The sequence below is a fragment of the Gadus morhua genome, chromosome 13 (genome assembly GCF_902167405.1).
Source record: "Gadus morhua chromosome 13, gadMor3.0, whole genome shotgun sequence".
NCBI lineage: Eukaryota > Metazoa > Chordata > Actinopteri > Gadiformes > Gadidae > Gadus > Gadus morhua.
Window position 1 is genome coordinate 7,855,901 of NC_044060.1, and position 17,169 is coordinate 7,873,069.

At 45.0% G+C, this 17,169-nt stretch overlaps 3 protein-coding genes across 4 annotated transcripts; all 3 read left to right on the forward strand.

Moving 5' to 3' along the window:
* The first annotated feature begins 489 nt into the window (after window positions 1-489).
* Window positions 490-8,474, forward strand: fbxo42 (F-box protein 42). 2 transcript variants are annotated; one of them, XM_030375272.1, is made up of 10 exons: window positions 490-661; window positions 1,750-2,026; window positions 2,541-2,657; window positions 2,915-3,049; window positions 3,314-3,467; window positions 3,575-3,685; window positions 3,823-3,919; window positions 4,460-4,516; window positions 4,633-4,749; window positions 6,858-8,474. In XM_030375272.1, exons 2-10 carry the CDS (start codon window positions 1,756-1,758, stop codon window positions 7,887-7,889), a joined length of 2,091 nt encoding a protein of 696 aa, XP_030231132.1. In that variant the 5' UTR covers window positions 490-661; window positions 1,750-1,755; the 3' UTR covers window positions 7,890-8,474. The 2 variants fall into 2 exon arrangements, with proteins under 2 accessions (XP_030231132.1, XP_030231133.1); XM_030375273.1 differs by having other exon boundaries at window positions 507-661; window positions 1,753-2,026.
* A 768-nt stretch (window positions 8,475-9,242) lies between these two features.
* On the forward strand, window positions 9,243-12,985 carry slc25a34 (solute carrier family 25 member 34). Its single transcript, XM_030375304.1, has 7 exons — window positions 9,243-9,399; window positions 9,704-9,756; window positions 9,851-10,447; window positions 11,596-11,661; window positions 11,815-11,967; window positions 12,076-12,210; window positions 12,333-12,985. Exons 3-7 carry the CDS (start codon window positions 9,974-9,976, stop codon window positions 12,519-12,521), a joined length of 1,017 nt encoding a protein of 338 aa, XP_030231164.1. The 5' UTR covers window positions 9,243-9,399; window positions 9,704-9,756; window positions 9,851-9,973; the 3' UTR covers window positions 12,522-12,985.
* Window positions 12,986-13,197: 212 nt separating this feature from the next.
* On the forward strand, window positions 13,198-16,638 carry LOC115557450 (transmembrane protein 82). The gene is made up of 6 exons (XM_030375303.1): window positions 13,198-13,442; window positions 13,548-13,620; window positions 13,776-13,968; window positions 14,134-14,557; window positions 14,808-14,992; window positions 15,471-16,638. The coding sequence occupies exons 1-6, from the start codon at window positions 13,358-13,360 to the stop codon at window positions 15,573-15,575; spliced, it is 1,065 nt and encodes a 354-aa protein (XP_030231163.1). The 5' UTR covers window positions 13,198-13,357; the 3' UTR covers window positions 15,576-16,638.
* The last annotated feature ends 531 nt before the right edge of the window (window positions 16,639-17,169 follow it).

Sequence of the window (17,169 nt, forward strand, 5' to 3'; positions counted from 1 at the left end):
ATCCTCATAGGTTTTGGAGCAATTCATTTGGATGACATAACCTTTATTTGATGGGGCCTTTCACAGTAGGAGAAAAAAGTGTTGGTTAAACATTAAGTATGACTACGTTCGATCTAGTCAAGTAAATATACATTGACCAGGCTTGTGCTGCGACCTAAATAAATAAATAAAAACCTAAGGTTAAAATGACAGAAAAATAAAGCAAGTGCCGGTCGTCCTGGAAACTGAGCCCGCCGTTCTGACCGCGCGCTCCATATCCCATTAAGCTGCTGCGATGATCTGGCTTTTGAAAAATATTGGACATTCTTTAGCAATTTTGAAAGAATAATAATACAAATAATTGAATCCAAAGTTGTCAATATACTAAAAGGCATCTCATCTCTCCGAATCCCCCCCCCCCCCCCTTGGGGCCGTCCCCCCTGCTGTGGCGACCTTTGCAAAGGGGCCCATCAAATCAAACAGCCCAATTTCATGAAGCCCACCGTAGTGCTGCTGCCTCTGGTGGTGCGGAGGACGTGGTGCAGCTGATAGAGCTGCCGATGCCTCCACTGAAGATGGCGAATGTTTGGAGTGTGCAGATGCAACACCAAAGCTGATAAAGGGGAGGAGGAGAGGAAGGCTGAAATCTCGTACCCGATTAAAGATCAAGTCTAAAACCACGGTACATGTTATTGCTGTTATGTTATAGATGCATGCTAGTATTGCACATAAAGTCTGACGGGTCCACTGGACGTCAGGGAGGCTAATCATGTGGAAGAAGCCTTAGCTTAACGCTAGCTGTTTTCCAACTAGCAAAGATTATCCACTGCAGCCTAGCACGCTAACGTTAGCCACCATGAAACTGCGATTTTTATTCCATAGATAACGTGTCATGTTTCATAGTCGTGGCGGTGGCCTAGTATGGCAGGGGACTTGTCTTTTCAATGTGTCATTTCATTTATATGGGGAAATCTGCGATCCCTAAATCCATGAGAGATTCTGCTGTCTGCTAACTGGTTTCTTAGCATTGTTAGCGTTTGTCATTAATACTGGTACCTCCATTCTGAACTGTGTGTTCTAGTGAAGATGACTAGTAAGGTGTACTACACTGATGGCTGGGATGGATATCTGACATTAGCCAGTGTTGTTACAGTTAAAAACGAAATGGATCATCTTCACTTCAAAATGTGCAGTGGGAACCCTATAATCATTGTTTTACTGGGTATGTTTACTGGTCATGGTTACTATGACTATAGTTCAGGTGCAACATGTACCGTGTTACAACTCCTTTTGAGGGTGTGATTTGGACCTGGTGAGCCCAAGTCAGATGTATATTTACAGCCTTCCAACATCGTTAAAAGATGATAGTGCTTCACAGGCCTACAGTCGGGTGAACTAGCTCGCAAATGCTTGCTCTGCATTTTTTTTGTTCTTTATAGAAAGCAATTGATTGTTTTAAATGTCTAACCTACTCAGTGACGTTTCTTGACAAGGAAGTAATTGATTTTTCTTGACGTATGTAATTGCATACAGTACGTCAGTCCACTCAAGATTTCAAAACTATTTAAACAATATTGAAAATCATGGTGTAGGTCGGAGAGGTATTATCATGTAGCTAAAAGGAAGGTTTAAAAAATAAGGTCCTTCGACCAAGCTTTAATGTAGCTGGAAGATGAAGGTTTCATACCAAACCGCAGAAATATAAATGTTTGATCCTCGTCCTCAATCTTTTTAAATTAATTACTTGCATGTATTTCAACCATATTACAGCAGATAATGTCCCGCACCTCTGAAACTGAGGATGGATACTTTGTTGCCATGGATACCGAGGAAGATGGAGAGGAGCCAGTTGTGAAAGCGGGAGAAGTAGATCAAAAGATGGGGTCCAGCAATCACGAGATCGACCCAGAATGTGGTGCCAAAGGGAGGAGAACAATGTCGGAACTACCAGAGGAGGTTCTAGAGTACATCCTGTCCTTCCTCTCACCGTACCAGGAGCACAAGACTGCTGCGCTGGTTTGCAAGCAATGGTATCGCCTCATCAAAGGTACAGCTTTCTTATCTCTATGTATTAATTTAGACCCCAAAAGCTGATCAACAAATCATGCGTTCATTTTATGGTACATACGGTCAAAAGAAAAAAGCTTATACTATTCAATTGATACCCTGCAGATAGGCTCACAAACGAGACTTTAGATGAATAAAAAAAGCGTTTATTTCACTCTATATTGGTTTGATCATGTTGCTGGAGACGGGCCAACACAAAATCGGCCAGCAGTAGGAAACTGTAAAAAAGTGTGTGTAAAGGTTTCAGATCAACATCGTGTAGACTGGCCACTGTAGAAATACACCCATAAACATCCTCTCCTGAATGCATCATCCAATCCCGCAAATTATTTTGTCTTTGGTAGAAATCTCCGTAAATTTCAGTTTTTGTTTTCTGGTCCATGCCCTGTACCGTCTCCAACTAGATCTTCTGATATAACGTAGTACGATGGCTGGATCCAACATTAGCCTGCAATTGATAGTACTAAAACTTTTCTTACTCCTTTTCTTGCTAGGCGTTGCTCATCAATGTTACCATGGTTTCCTGAGGGCAATTCAGGAGGGTAACATTCAGTGGGAAAGTCGTACATACCCATATCCTGGAACACCTATCACTCAACGTTTCTCACACAGTCAGTATGCTCTATGATTAATTATGATGATGATCAAATTAATTGTTTCTCAGACTTGTTATAAAGTTGGCTTTGAGTTAAACACTTAAACTTTGTAAATAATGTATCTATGCTACCTATTCTGAATCTGCATTAAACCAAGAATCTATGCAAATCTTTTTATTATGACCAAAGGAACTTTGAAACACAACTAAATATAACCTTTAGCGTTTTGACAGGTTATATATTATTAATGCATTGTTTTGTCTTTGTTCCAGGCGCATGTTATTATGACTCCAACCAGTCCATGTATGTGTTTGGGGGTTGCACACAGAGTAGCTGCAATGCTGCCTTCAATGATCTGTGGAGACTTGACCTCAACAGCAAAGAGTGGATTCGTCCTTTAGCCTCAGGTACCAGGCTAATGGTACCACTTTCGTGACCGCAGTTATGCAAGGCAAAACTAGAAATGCTGAGTCACAGGACTAGGTGCTGTTTGTTAGCACAAACTGTGTTAGTAGCAAAGAAATAGTGATGGAGAACTATTCTAAATATTCCCCTCAATCACTGTCTCTTTAAAATGTAATTTCATTAATTTTCCAAACAGCCCATATTTTATCAGTGTGGCTTCAGATGGCTCTTTTTCAGCAGAACGTGTCCATTGTCCTTCCACACAGGCTCATACCCATCTCCAAAGGCGGGAGCCACCCTAGTGATGCACAAAGACCTTCTAGTGCTATTCGGTGGCTGGACCCGCCCCAGCCCTTACCCGCTCCATCAGCCAGAGAGGTTCTTTGATGAAATCCACACCTACTCGCCCTCTAAAAACTGGTAGGGGATCGCTATGGGCTCGCCATGTTCTAATTCAGTTCCTCAGGTTCCCATTTCCTGTTGTTTTTGCTTGATCTTCAGCTTCATGCATTCTATTTCAACACCAGGTGGAATTGCATAGTGACGACCCACGGCCCCCCACCAATGGCTGGACACTCCTCCTCTGTGATCGGCAACACCATGGTGGTGTTTGGGGGCTCGCTAGGAGCACGGCAAATGTATGCTCTTCTTGTTTGTTTTGTGAATGCGTCTCCACAATGACATGAATGCTCCTATTGTAACCTGCTGATCCATGTATGAACAATGGTTGGTGTAATTCCCTCTCTTGCCTTGCTCTCTGCATATCCCTCATCAGGAGTAACGAAGTGTGGGTGTTGGATTTGGAGCAGTGGTCCTGGTCCAAGCCGGCCATATCTGGACCCTGCCCGCATCCCAGAGGAGGCCAGTCTCAAGTAAGGAGGCTCCAACAGTCGAACAGAATTAACTCGTATTAGGGCTTTGACTCGAACTTCATTATTCGAACATAATTAGAATATCAAAAAATAAATCAAAATTCGAACGAATATTAGGCAGCCCTTAATATTCGAACCTGTTATGGGCAGGCCAAGAGGGAGAGACGTCGGAGAACCCGACGCGGTCTATTCATAATATTGTAATGACCACGGAAGAGGCAGTGAATGAAGTATTGATTAGACAGCGATTTATTAGAAACCTAATAAAACGTTGGAACACGCGAGACCGGTAACCATAGCAACGCCGGTAAACAAACCTCGCGAAGCCCAATCCAGGTCTTACTGAAGGCATTTGATGGTCAAAATATTATTAATAAATATTCAAATGTATTACAATATTAATATTAATAAACAAACTTCGAATATGATTTTTGGACAAAACTCAAAGCATGACGGGTCTTGTATCCCAACCAAATTGTTCATGTTTCCTTTTTCCCGTATCATCAACTGAGTCTTTACCAATGTCTTCTCCGTCTCTAGATTGTCATCGACAAGGAAACTCTGCTCATCCTGGGGGGCTGCGGTGGCCCAAACGCGGTACGTTTCCATCCCACGTGCTCAGAGTTTCTCGTACCCTGTCGTCATTCCCCAATGCACCCGGAGGCAGCCTGATGACCACCGTGTGTCGTTGCTGGGCGTCTCCTCCCTTTCAGCTCCTGAAGGACGCCTGGCTCCTCCACATGGGGGTGTCTCCGTGGACCTGGCAGCAGCTGCAGGTGGAGAACGACGACCACGGAGCTCCAGAGCTGTGGTGTCACCCAGCCTGCAGGGTGAGTAAGATCCTGCTGTGTACAGGCCAAGGCGGGAACATGAAAGTCAGTTAGATTCGGGCGAGGGAGAATCTGATGGCACCATCCTCCAGCTAGTAGTGCCAGTTTCATTATTTTTTATCACTTTACCAAAGCTTGAACACTGAATTGGTACGCAGAATTCTCCAGTGTGCACTGGCTATGCTGTATTATTAACCTTCATTATTAAAACGGAAACACATTTGTTCCGCAAAAATAATCAATGTGATTTCTTACCCATTATAGGCTATCCCTCAAAAATTAAATACAAATATCCCTCCTGCCCTCAAATATAATAACATAAGAAGTAACACCAGCAACTGTCCGATACATCAGTTTGTTTCCTATTTGATTCAGTTTAGAACATGTCATTAAGAGTATTCTTAACAAAGGGTTTTGATTATGAGGTGTTCACTTTTCTTCCTAAACTCTGAGTGATGTTTTTCACACTTTATGTCAATATGAAGATCATCAGTATGCTTAGGCCTCGCAAACAAGTGATTTATTTGTCTTGTGGCCAAACAAATGACATTTGTCATCCCATAATTTCACAACATCACATCCCTTGGGGCAGATGCTGATAGTACAACTTTATATTATAGGTTAATTATAAAACTGTAATTACCCTATAATGTATAAGAATATCCCAGTTCAATACTTTATCTGGATCTATCCAATATGGCATATTTTATGCTGGTCATTACCTTCTACTTTTATATATTTTTATTTTTAGTATATAGTATATAGTACAGCCTGCCGGGTGAGTGTTTGCTTCTGCTGCATTCAGGCCACAGTGAGAACATAAAAGTGAATTAGCTTTGGGCGAGGGAGAATCTGATGGCGCCATCCTCCAGCTAGTAGTGTCAGTTTCATTTTATCTTACACTTTACCAAAGCTTGAACACTGAGTTGGTACGCAGAATTCTCCAGTGCGCACTGGCTATGACTGCAGAATCGCTCTTATGCTGTATTATTACGATTATTAAAACGCAGAAATATTTGTTGCGTAAAAATATGTTTTGTTTTATGCCGGTCATTACCTTCTACTTTTATTTTTATTTTTAGTTTAAGAAATCGGTTATCAATATTAAAATGTATGTTGACTTTATTCCATGGCATATACTTTTTTTTTTTTATACAGTTAGAAAAAACACATTGTATTTAGGGCTGGCCCGAATTATTCGAATACTCTTTCGGAAAATTAGTATTCGAAGCTTTAATCAGTATTCGGAGCTTCTTTTTTTTTTTTTTTTCACGTACGTGAGAAGCGAGAGAGGTGGAGGAGGAATAGATATCTTGTTTCCCTTTACTTTATAACACAACATTAGCGGGATCTCTGGAGGAAAAGTAATACTTAAAACCTTAGCTTAGTTGTTTGTTTACGTTCGCTGTACAGCGCCGCGCCAATCAACTGTGGCTTGCTGCAGAGCGTGAGCGTCTTGGGAATACCCGGTCAATATAATGGATATAATATGGACACATAAGACAATCAATATTCTGTATTTGTTATGGATTTATTGTACAAATTCCCTGAAAAGATGAACGTTCCAGGATGAATTGAAAAGCTCCCGTAAGGGCTGAGATGGCAGAGAACAGCTGATTTGGAACGGAGCAACAGCTGTTCGCTTTCACAGGGAAAAACTAAGGGACTTCAACCTACTTAGGCCTACTAATTAACGTTCAAAAGCTATTAAATCTTCAACAAAATATGCAGATACTGTCAAAATCGGTTCCAGGGAGTATATAGGGATTATTAATGTTGTTTTTGATGGTGTTTTTTTCTGGAACGAGTATTCGAATATTCGCTTGGAAAAACCAACGAGCATTCGAAGCCTGAAAAATGGCATTCGGGCCAGCCCTAATTGTATTACAGTATTATGCTGGTACCGCAATTCCATCCCACTTCTCAGCCATGCAACTTCTTCTTTAGTTGCATGGCTATGATTAAATCATGTGTAGTCTACTATCACCACAATCTTATATCTCATGTATTACCATGGCAACATATTTGTGAATCCCTTTGCTGTTGTATTACTGTGCCTCTTTTCACTCCGCCCGCTTTCCGTCGTCATCGTCCGTTCTTCCTTCTAGGTGGGCCAGTGTGTGGTGGTCTTCTCCCAGGCGCCGTCTGGCCGGGCCCCCCTCAGCCCCAGCCTCAACTCCCGGCCCTCCCCCATAAGTGCCACGCCGGGCCCCCTGGGCAACGAGCCCCCCTCCCTACGCTCCCACTCCCCGGTGCGCAGCGGGGCCGCCGGCCTGGTCCTGGGCACCATCGAGGAGGCCCCCTGCGTCAACGGGCGCTGGGGGACCCTGAGGCCCCGGCCCTCAGGCCGCGGCAGCACCAGAGACGGGAGCCCGTCCTCCTCCCAGCAGCCTTCCCCGTCGCAGGGGCCCGACAGCCCCCCCCTGCCCCCGCTGCTGAACGGCTCCTCCTCCGCCCGCACCAGCCCGGGCCAGGCCGCCTCCCCGCCGCTCCACCCCCACCTGCCCGCCGCATCGGACTATGGCTGGGAGTCCCCCCCCTCCGCCGCGCCCCCCCCAGAGGGGGCCAGCACCAACGGGGTGCACACCCCCCCCCCCAGCGGGTCCCCGTGCACCCCCCCCGGGGCCGTGTCCCCCGCCGCCTTACGACGGGGCCTGGAGGCCGTGAAGAACCTGTCCCCCTCCTCGTCGCCCCTCCTCCAGGCGGGGGGGGGAGTCAACGGGGGCGGGGCCACGGCGCCCCCCTCCGGCACGACGCCACCGCCGTCGTCGTCGTCCTCCAGTCCCCCGCAGGTCGCCGGGGCCGACGGACACGCCATCCCGCCGATCGCGCGCCGCCTGGGCCATCACCCGCCCCAGAGCCTGAACGTGGGCAAGCCCCTGTACCAGTCGCTCAACTGCAAGCCCATGCAGATGTACGTCCTGGACGTGTCGCGGGCCAAGCCGGTGGCGGTGGTGTCCTGGAGGGTGTACGGCAGCGGGAGCCCCGCGGCGGTCACCGGCCCGCCCGAGACCAGCCTGCACACGGTGGTCCAGGGCCGGGGGGAGCTCATTATCTTCGGTGGGCTGATGGACAAGAAGCAGAACGTGAAGTACTACCCGAAAACCAACGCCTTGTACTTTGTGCGCGCTAAAAGGTAGTGCCAGCCCGCAGACAGGCGAGCCACCCCCCCCCCCCCCACCCCCCCACCCTCTGTGGAAGCACGGGGGGTTATCGACACACAAGGCCTTTCTCTGTTATCAAGGATTATGAAACCGTACATTATCATAATTAGGTGTTCCATCTCCGACTCTCTTTAACCCCTTCGGCCCACTGTCACGTTTTAGCGGAACTTAAATTGACCCACACTTTAAGATCAACCATTTTGTTAGAATGCGTGTTCCCATTTGATTTTGTGTGCACGGGAGTTCGCAGTTTTGTTTTTTTTCCTTACGAGCGGAGCCCACAGTGGTACGAGTGAACAGGACTTGCCCAAAAGACGTTTGTGTCCCGCCCTGCCTCAAATTCCTAGAGGAAAGGTTAGGCGAAGGGAAACTGGGGAAACCTTGAGGACTACCTTGCTTTTTTATCACACTTAAAGCCTGCATTGTTTACATTGGAAACTTGAGTGTATGTGTTGTGTGAGCATGGTGGTTGTTCAATGTGTAGGGTGCCATGGCAGGTAAGAGATGTTGCATTGTACTATAAACATAGTCAAACAATAAAGGCCTCAATGTCTTACCTGATTCTGTCATTTTGGGTTTCATGTCTACTGTCTATTTTAAATCAAAAGAAATGAGCATGTTTTAGTTAGTGTTTTGTTGTTCTAGCTGGTAGTATTTATAAAGCTCAACATCAGCCTCTAGTGGTTATTGTGCATATTGCACATAGGGTAATCCAAAATCAATCAAAACGATACCTGGTCTTTGGCCACGAGATGACCCCAAAAAAGGGCACTTCAGCAGGGTGGTTGGTTATTATGAATATGCGCGAAAATAAGCGTTTTCTTACCATTCGTAACATAAATCAAATCGTAAGCCCATGAAGGTCAACAACAGCACTTTCATTCGGTCATGCTGTGTTGTCTAAACATTGGACTTTGCATATTCTTCAGACCTGGAAAGATTGGGTTGACAGTCTGGAAACCATGTTTCAAAGGAATGCAAGCGAGAGTGCTGCAGTTTAATGCATTAGTAATATGCAATGCGCGACAATTAACACTCAAATTACGTTAAATGGAACAATAATAACATCGATGCTTAGAATGCATACGTGGCAGAGACGCTATGCTTGCATTCGTATGGATTAATAAACCGGATTCCAAAATTGGAGTGCAATGATCTTCCTTATTTGACTACGTATTTGACCACGTCATATGAAGGATTAATTATCTGTCAGCGCAGTCTCCTTCGAGGGACTTCGGCCTATACAATCTGACCAACAATAACCTTTAACCCAGAGAAGCTCTATGACCAAAGTGGCATTGGGCAGCCGCAGCAGGACCGATTCGTTCAGAACGGGGGTTGTGGTGTTCTGACAGACAGGGCTGCCTCGGTATTGGCTGTAGCAGAAGACTGGGGGCGGGGACTCAGACAATGAATGCGGTGAGGCGGGCACATGTTTACAATGTTAGATTAGGAAGAGAGGAAAAATACTACCTAAAGGTCCACGGTGAGTTTTTATTTAAGGCAATGTCATTCAGAAGATGTTTCCATTTTGTAATAAAAGGACTATGAATGGGTGTGTTAATTGCTAGAACATTGTGTAATGCTTGCTTAAACTTATCGTGTGGGAAGCTTGACAGGGCAGTTTTTCCACCTCTTTTTTTTTTGCTTGCGGAGGCACATAATGTTTTTTCTACGTGTATATGTAATTATATAGGGTGTTTAGTGCCTCTATGAATCAATGCCGAAATATTATACAGCGAAAAGGTAACCACTGAACTTAAATGTTAACTTTTTTCTTCCTCCAACAGATTTCTGCTGGATTTTATCTGCCACAAGAATAAATTGATGTCCTTAATCTCAGGTACTTTTAAGAGCAATACAACGAAAATTGTTTGTGTAATCTCCCAATAAACAAAAGTAATTTTGTCTATGCATTCCTATAACCAATCTCACAGAACCAGCCAGCAATCCATGAAGATGTTGTGGCCTGCAATAGAAGCATCAATCGGTCCTGAGAGATGATGGCAGCTAGCTCTCTACTCTAAACCTCTCTTCATAAGTCCTCATCCGTCTCAGGGATGACCAGCACTCCGCTCATGAAGTACTCCCCCAAAGACTCTGCCTTCATGGCCCCCCCAGCTGTGTCCGGGGTACTGTTGAACTCCTCTCCCACGCCTCCGGCCGTCTGGCCCCCCTTGGACTTTGCCCTGGGTGCCTTGGCATGTTGCGGGGCGTGCGTTTTCACCAACCCCTTGGAGGTGGTGAAGACCCGCCTGCAGCTCCAGGGAGAGCTGCAGGCGTGGGGCTCCTACCAGAGACACTACCGCGGGGCCCTCCAGGCTTTGTGGATGGTGGCGCGCACGGACGGGATCCGGGGCCTACAGAAGGGGCTGTCGGTGGGCCTGATGTACCAGGGCCTCATGAACGGCGTGAGGCTGGGATCCTACTCGTACTGTGAGGCCTCAGGGTTCACCAGCGTCCATGGAGGGAGTCTGCTCTCAGGGGCCGCGGCTGGTGCACTGGGGGCCTTTATCGCCTCTCCTGCCTATCTGGTGAGAATTTGGGAATTTCTCTTTTTATTTTACCATAGATATGACGGACAGGATGTACGACCTTGAACCATGGCAGTCAAATGCAACATACACAAAAAATATTTATTTTGTTCGAGTAATTCAAATGAATTCATAACTAGCCATTGCTTGTCAGGACTTCATTTGTGACTTCAGAACAGAATAATTTATTTTGTGGATTTTGAATTTGGATTCAGTGATTTTTATCCCCTTTTATCCACAGCGTCTTTTTTGTAAATTTTAAATTTTAAATTTAAAAAAGTTTCCACCCAGAACCTTGTGGCTTGGAATCAAACTCCCCCTCATTGAACTGTTCTGCCCTCTTTATTTTTCCTATATGCCTTTTTATGTCCCTGCTGTCCCCATTTTTTTATTTAAGCTCTGATATTGTTTTCTATTCATATTCTATTACTTTTAAAGTAATACGTTTACAATCATTTAAATAAATTTAAATAAATTAAATTGATCACTGGAGGCAATATTTACATCCGATTTTCTATTTACGATATCTGTAATATTTTATGTCGACACATTCTTTGCTACTGCTAGTGTTTTCCTTCCCCAACTGTCATTACATAAAAGTTTCTGTGTCACCTTTCCCAATGTTACGGAAACATGATGCGGGTCAAGGTGTCAAGGTGTATAAATAGATCCACACATGTAATTTTAAACAACCCTGCAACTTTTGGAGTATATTTATTCGACAGCGAGGAAAATATGTGTGCTGTGTTTATGCCAGAAGTAGGATCAACCAGGAATTTGAAATGTGTGTTTGTGTAAGGTGAGATGGAAACTCTGGCTACATGACTGACTCATGTGGACACCTTCTATCCAACCTCCTTTAGGGACAGGGTGAAATATGAGATGAAATACAATCCTAAACTGTTAACTGTGTGTGGAGAGCACATTTGTATTTATTTACTAAGTTACATAGGCCACCGTTTACATAGGCCACCGAGTTGGCTGTTGCGTCAAACCTGCCAGCAGAGTCTGAACTTTGTCCAAATATTGCAGGAATAGAAGCATGGTTTAGTATGCTGTGTAGTATGTAACCGGGAACATAACAATACAATGAGACTTACACTAGGCTGAACCCATTAACAGTGTTTGTCTACATTGTTTTTCATAAGGTGAAAACTCATTTGCAAGCACAGACTGTCCAAACCATTGCAGTGGGCCACCAGCATAATCATCAAGTAAGGCATCGATCATCTATCATCCATGAACATTACATCAACCCATAATCATTAATTGGTATCCGATCATTAATTGCTTCCCTAATATACTGCATCAAAGATGTATCTTTCCGAATGTACAAAGTACTTGTTTTAACTTTTTGTTTATTTCAGGGTGTATCCAGCGCCTTTGCAACTATTTATAGAAGGGAAGGTATCATTGGACTGTGGAGGGGAGTGAATGGGGCTGTACCAAGGGTCATGGTGGGTTCAGCTGCTCAACTAGCAACCTTCAGCTCTGCGAAAGAATGGGTGTCACATGCCCAGGTACGTGTGAGCCGCCAGACCATCCAAGACATGCAACAGGGGCAGCCACTGAGGTGAAGGGGTGGGCAAAGTCTAACTGGCTGTTATCTCTCTCCTTTGCCCTTTCAGTGGTTTAGTCCCAACAGCTGGCTGATTGCTTTGACAGCCGCCATGATCAGTGGCGTCACCGTGACGATCACCATGACGCCCTTTGATGTCATCAGCACGCGGCTCTACAACCAACCAGTGGACGAGCTTCGTAGGGTGGGTTTGAGTGATGGCCAACGCCGCTGTTGTATTGCTATTGCAGGAGTAGCTGGTGTATTTGTGGATGATGGATTCTCTAGTAGTGTCTAATCACGGGTCTGTCTGGTTTCTCCTTTCAGGGTCGGCACTACAGCGGCTTTACTGACTGTTTCCTGAAGGTGGTGAGGGCCGAGGGCCTGTTTGGCTTGTATAAAGGCATAGGGCCTGTTTTCCTTCGATTGGGCCCTCACACAACACTGAGCATGCTGTTCTGGGATATGATGAGGCACTCAACCTACCCGGTCGACCTATCCATGGGAAGAAGCTAACCCCATCAGGCTAGGGGGGAGGGCAACGATTAAGGAGCTCCTTCAAGAACGAGAATAGAATGGACTCATTTCCTCACTTACCTGACGAAAATCTATGCCTTTTGCAATGACTTATGAAAACACTCCTGTTGGTTACTCCAGGATATTAAGTTGTTGTGTCCAATATAATATACCTCATAAAGTTGACGGGTTGGATGGCTTAGAAGTTTTTTAACTTTACACACTTTAACACTAAAGGAGTTTGGGAAAACCGAAAAGCATATCCATTTCACTTAACCACCTCTGTGTTTTGCTATCTCAGTCTCAATGTTTGCTCACTCTGGTGCTTTCAGCTGTCCACGCCTAACATATTGAATGTATTAACTGTATGTATTGAGATGTTTGTTTTTAATGTAGTACATTTTGAAAACTGTCAACTGGAGTCTTTTAACTAAGCTAATAAAGGAAAATATCATTGAACAATTGCATTTCGTCGAATTTATTTTCATGTTAGAGTAGACCTAACTTTTTAAAACCGTTGTAATGGCCCATGGTTTGTTTGAACGGAAACCCAAAGGAACAAAAATGTATATATTATACTGTAGTTCTAAGACGGAAAAAACGAATGAATGGAGCATCTTTATTTGCCTAGTAATTACTGGAGAGGAGTGTTGTTCATCAGGAAATGAATAGGATAACAATGTGTCTGACCTTTGGAATTTAAACATGGACGCGGACGGAGATAGCATGTCAAATCTATTCCGAAGGATACATGTTGGACCTAGCGCAATTCACATACTCGTGTCTATTGTGTGACTTATGTCGTAAAGTACTGTGTGATCGCATACCGCAAGGAAATGATGTTTTCCCCTTTCTCCCTATTTGTGAGCGCTTTTGAATGGTTGCCTTTTCATTCGATTTCAATCGATTCTTTCATCCAAGGTAAGTTAGACCTGTTGTCAATCATAAAATGCGTTAACTATTTCAGTTCTAAGCTTTACAGTGGGATATTAACCTTGCATCCTGGGGGCTTTATTATCTGTGTAGGTGTGGTGGGCGCATGTGGAATCACAGTCCTCTGTAATGTGATGAGAGTGTACTTCTTCCTCCAAGCATGCAGGTCAGTGTGACATTTTAGTCCAATCGTTTTTTGGACTGGCATTTTCCTCGAAACGACATCTTGTGTCGGTTGATCATGATGTTTAATGCGTTTGTTCTCTGTGAAAAGTAATTCTGGCGGCGAACTACTAAAGTGTTGGTTCTCTCTGTGAATAGTGATTCTGATGGGGGAAAAGATAAGACGCAGAAGTCTTCCTCTGGAGGCAGACCTCTGCTGGAACAGTGGAGGACAGCGATACATTACTGGTGCCTGGCCGCCCTGCTGTCCCAGGTGGGCCCGCGTGTCTCCTCGCTGATAATCCTGGAGTTCTGTCTCCGGGCAGCGTCGGCAGGGATCACCGCAGGACAGGTGCGTTCTGACTTACATGGCAACGTGTGTTGAAAGTTAAGGCTTTGTTTACATACACTTAAGGCATATCAGAGTTCATCTGTAACATTTCACTTTGAAACACATATATTTTATTTATTTATAACATTTCAAATCTGCAACCCGCTCCACTCTGCGTGTCTCCAGGACAGCTCCAGCAGAGGACCCCAGCTGCTCTTGGTGCAGTGTCAGTTCTCCCTGGGCTGCTGCCTCACCGCCACTCTCGGCTTTCTCCAGCAGGGGGCGGTAAACAGCACTTTAGGCCTACTGCTGGCGGCAGGCCTCAGCTGGGCACTGGCCAGGATCTGCCAAAGTTTGTGGAAGCATGTTGAGAAACTGTACCCGCTGCACAGCAAAGAACGCTACTGTGGCAAATGCATTAGCCTCCTCACCTCTGGACACTCCATTCTAGCCTCTCTGCAGAGGGGCGTCATCCTGGCCTTCGCCGTAGCGTCTTTCGCCGCCATATCCACCGTGTATGACCACTTCCTGTCTCTAACGGGTGCTCTGAAGTTGTGGACACCTCTGACTCTATGCTATGCTATGCTGGTGGCATACATCCAAGGTGATGGTGAGCGTTACATTCATTGCCTGGTGTGTGTGTGTGTGTGTGTGTGTGTGTGTGTGTGTGTGTGTGTGTGTGTGTGTGTGTGTGTGTGTGTGTGTGTGTGTGTGTGTGTGTGTGGTTGCGTGTGTATGCGTGTGTGCGTGCGTGCGTGCGTGCTTGTGTGCGTGTTCTAATATGCATTTGCCAGAGGTAGATACTTTTCTTTAATACCCTTTTTCGTGTTCTTCTCCCCACTTTGGCGTTCCTCTTTCAGAGGAACGCCAGCGGCACTCCGGACTGGAGGTTCTGCTGCGCTCGGTGGTCCTGCGCCTGGGATCCCTGACCGTGCTCATGATGACCGTGGGCCACTGGTCCGACATGCTCCAGGTCCTCATCGCGTTCCTCGGGGAAGCCGTGTGTCTGCTGTCCTCCCAGGACCTCATCGCGGCTCTGTTAAAGGTCTGCGTAGACCCCTGCAGCCCTTTCTCTCTTACTGTCCCTGTCGAGGGGGCAGATCTCAATACAACAAAGGGGGAGGGGGACCACAGACATGGAAGCAAACACGGAGTATAGTGGGACATCAATAATAGCTCAAACCTATATCAAATGATCTGCTGTAACAGAGACGCAGCCATTAATAGGAGCTTGATATATATGTTCATGAATCACTTTCAGGCTATCACTTAACATATTTACAAGAGCACGATACATAGCCTCGCATTAACAAAACCTTTTTAATTTGTTTATGAGGGAATTATTTAAAAAGTGGAGATGTTTGTATTAAATATATATTTTCGTACTATTCGTAAAATATTTCATTTATTTTTTGATCTGCGCCCGTGGTCCCTGTTCTCTGGATTCTGTGACGAAACATACAATCGCAATGAGTGTAATGTTTTTCTCTCTTGTTTTTTTCTCATTGTTCTTGTTCCTTCAGGAGGAAGAAGACGACGACAAAGACATTCGCCCACGAAACTATAACTCCAGATCCACAAGCTCAGCAAAGGGCAGAGCACCCAAGATACCATCAGACGGCTCTTAGACACGCACCTAGCTTTTTGGAGATGGGCTGAGACGGATCTTGTCTACCTCACTGTTCAAACATTTTTTCTCACATGGAATGTGAACAAATAACACTTCTGTTTGTATTATTACATTTAGCCTTTTGTTCTGGAGTGACTCACACTTATTTGTATTTCTCCCTGTTGTTTGGAGCAATGAGTAGCTTTACTAATACACATTACTTTTAAACAAAATCCCAATGCTTCTTACTCTTTCAGTTTCAGTCTTCCAGCAAATTGGAGTGCATGAGAACAAATGTGGCATATGGGTTGTCCCTACAACATGGTTTTCTTGACTCGAACCGAGAACTCATGAACTTTTACACACACGCGCCACAATTCTTTTGTTCAGTTGGACGGTTCATTTCACGCCCTTTCTTCTATTTTCCACAGTTTGACCTTGAGTTACAAATCCCCATTGTTATCCCCCTTTGGCCAAAAACGAATACATGTTGGTTTTTCGGCCGATGCTTGACGTACGTCGTGAAATGTGAAGACACTGCTCCTGCCTTCCTTTTTCTCCGAGAGGCAGATGAAACCTGGAGTTATGGGGGGAAGGGCATGGAGAACTGTGGGGATTGTGTCATTATTAGGCATGCCCCCTCCTGCAGCCGTGACATCACTGCAGCATTCCATTCCCCTAGACCCTGGAACAACACAGAGCCCCGAACCTCCCCCTTCCCGCCACCGTCCCTTCCCTCTATCCTGTTTCCCCCCCTTCTCTGGTTAACCCTCTCTCCCCCGCGACCCCTCGCCCACCCCCCACTCCCCCATTCTTTACCATTTCTCCCTTTAAAAGCAATTGATTTTTTTTTAAATATCGTTTAATCTATGTATTTATTGATTTGTGTTCGTTGCACATGGACTTCCAAGTGCCTCTCACACTGGATCCAAACCGTAGGAGAAGCTCTGAGAAGAAGTGGGTTAAAGTAAAAAAAAAAGTAAAAACAATGCTGCAATAAAAAATATGTGCTAATCAGCAGAACTAAACCATTCAGTGCAGGACTTCAAACTCAATAAAACAGATGTTTGGTTGCTCTCCCACTCGGCCACTGCCTGTTATTTTCCCTGCACATTTTGCTCTTACAACCACCATCTTCCCTTGCACAATACCACGATTCACTGCACTACAATGGCGCTGTCCATTTACAGTTTGAGCTCAAAGGTTTGTCCGGAGTTAGGATCCATAATATGATAAGGCTTTTTTTTGTGATGGCCCGCCGGTTGAATGTCCCTGTTGTATGGCAGAAGGACAAAACAACAGTGATGCATGTGATACTGATAAAGAGTCACGCTTGAGAACTAAGTGATGAATTGTGGTGGGAGGGGAAAAAAAGGAAAAGGAGAAATGCAGAATTGAAAGAGAAAAAAAAGCAATGAGGGAGGTAGAGAAAATAAGCCAGACAGAACAATAGAGTGAGAGAGGAACAGAAAAGAGAAGAGAAAAAAACGAGAGAGGTTTTGCTAGATTGTTGTTGTAAAAGGCAGGTACAGTCACATCCTGTTGGCTATAAAGACATAAATGTGTGTTGGTTTGTGTGCTTGTGGGTTCCTTAGTACTCATAAACGCTGCCT